At 44.5% G+C, this 2,203-nt stretch overlaps 1 protein-coding gene across 1 annotated transcript; it reads right to left on the reverse strand.

Annotated features, from left to right (window-relative positions):
- Positions 1-37: 37 nt before the first annotated feature.
- ETH_00018000 (uncharacterized protein) lies at positions 38-772 on the reverse strand (the record flags this gene model as incomplete). Its single annotated transcript, XM_013379174.1, has 1 exon — positions 38-772. A coding segment is annotated over one exon (735 nt), but the record flags the coding sequence as incomplete, so codon positions are not given.
- Positions 773-2,203: the final 1,431 nt, after the last annotated feature.

The raw sequence follows: 2,203 nt of genomic DNA on the forward strand, positions 1-2,203 counted from the left end.
AAGAAACTTGTGCAGCTAAAAGTCCTCGTCTCGGGGCTCAACGGCGTGGGCGCGGAATGCGGTTAGCTGCTGCTGCTGCTGCTCCTGCTGCTGCTGCTCCTGCTGCTGCTCCTGCTGCTGCTCCTGCTGCTGCCGCTGCTGCAGCTGCCGCTGCTTTTGCTGCTGCTGCTGCCGCTGCTTTTGCTGTTGCTGTCGCTGCTTTTGCTGTTGCTGCTGTTGCTGCTGCTGCTCCTGCTGCTGCTGCTGCCGCTGCTTTTGCTGCTGCTGCTGCCGCTGCGTTTGCTGCTGCTGCCGCTGCTTTTGCTGCTGCTGTTGCTGCTGCTGTTGCTGCCGCTGATGCTGCTGCTTTTGCTGCTGCTCCTCCTCCTGCTGCTTCTCCTGCTGCTAATGCTGCTGCCAATGCTGCTGCTGCTGCTGATGATGATGCTGCTGCTGTTGGTGCTGATGCTGCTGCTCCTGCTGGTGCTGATGATGCTGCTGCTGTTTCTGCTGTTTCTGCTGATGCTGCTGCTCCTGTTGCTGCTGATGATGCTGCTGCTGCTAATGCTGCTGCTCCTGCTGCTGCTTCTGCTGCTGCTACTGCTGCTGCTCCTGCTGCTGCTTCTGCTGCTGCTACTGCTGCTGATGATGCTGCTCCTGCTGCTGGTGGTGCTGCTGCTGATGATGATGCTGCTCGTGCTGCTGGTGCTGCTGCTCTTCTTGCTGCTGCTGCTGCTAATGCCGATGCTGCTGGTGCCGTTGCTGCTGATGCTGGTGCTGCTGCTGCTGCTGCCTGCGCACTGTAGCTGCTGCTGCTGCTGCCTGCACACTGTAGCTGCTGCTGCTGCTGCTATCTTTGTGCCTCTGCAGCAGCTGTCCAGCAGGCCTTCCGACTGACTAGAAAGCTTTAGCCCTAGCTAGCTGAAGTTAGTGCTAGAAAGGGCCTAGCTAGCTAGCTAGCTAGCTAGCTAGCTAGCTAGCTAGCTAAAAGGATAGTCAGATAGCTAGCTGGCTAGCCAGCCAAGCTCCTGCCCAGCTTGCCATCGAGCGAACTAGCCATCCAGCTAGCTGGCCAGCCAGCCCTGTAGGTGGCTAGCTAGCCAGCTAGCCAGGTAGCTAGCTAGCTAGCTAGCCAGAGAGCTATCCAGCTGGCTAGCTAGCGAGCCAGCCAGCGAGCCATCCAGCTACCTATCCACTATGTAGCTAGCTAGCTAGCTAGCTAAATAGCTAGCTAGCCACTATATAGCTAGCTAGCTAGCCACTACATAGTTAGCTAGCCACTACATAGCTAGCTAGCCACCACATAGCTAGCTAGCCACTAAATAGCCAGCTAGCTAGCCACCACGTAGCTAGCCAGCTAGCTAGCCAGCTAGCTAGCCACTACATAGGTAGCTAGCCAGCTAGCCAGCTAGCTAGCTAGCTAGCTAGCTAGCTAGCTAGCCAGATGGGTGTTGTGTGCAGCGAAGAATTTGATTCTGGCGGGCCCCAAAGTGGTGGGCCTTCATGACCCCACGCCAGTTAGAGGCAGAGACTTGGGTCTGTCTTTTTATTTATTTTAATTCATTTTAATTTATTTTTATTTGTTTGTTATTTATTCATTTATTTATTCATTTATTTATTATTTATTGTTTATATATTAGTTGTTTATTTATTTATTATTTGTTTCCTTAGTTGTTTATTTGTGTGTTTATTTATTTGTTTATTTACTTGGTTATTTACTTATTTATTTGTTGATTTGTTTACTTATTTTTTATTATTTATTTATTTATTCATTATTTGTTTATTTATTTGTTTAGTGATTTGTTTATTTTAATTAATTAGTTTATTCCTTTGTTTACTTTACTTAATAAGTTGGCTTACTTGTTTATTTGTTTATTTGTTTTATATAATTAATTGGTTATTTATTTTTCTTTTATTTGATTTATTGGTTTCGCTTATTTATTTATGTATTTATGTATTTATTATTTATTTATTTTTTATTTATTTATTTATTTATTTGCTTTCTGTCTTTTTTGTCTTTCTTTTGTCCATTTTATTTCCATATCATTTCTCTTTTATTTCCATTTTTTTGATTTCTTTTTTACCTCCATTTTATTTCTATTTGTCTCTCTTTTTATTTCCATTTTGTTTCTTTTTATTTCCCATTTTTGTCTTTTTGTGTTTTTTTAGTTTTTGGATTTTTGGTTTTTGTTTGTTTCCTTCTAACTCTTTTAGACTTGATTTT

This window comes from Eimeria tenella, genomic scaffold, assembly GCF_000499545.2.
Source record: "Eimeria tenella Houghton genomic scaffold, Eth_scaff1530, whole genome shotgun sequence".
In the NCBI taxonomy this organism is placed as follows: domain Eukaryota; phylum Apicomplexa; class Conoidasida; order Eucoccidiorida; family Eimeriidae; genus Eimeria; species Eimeria tenella.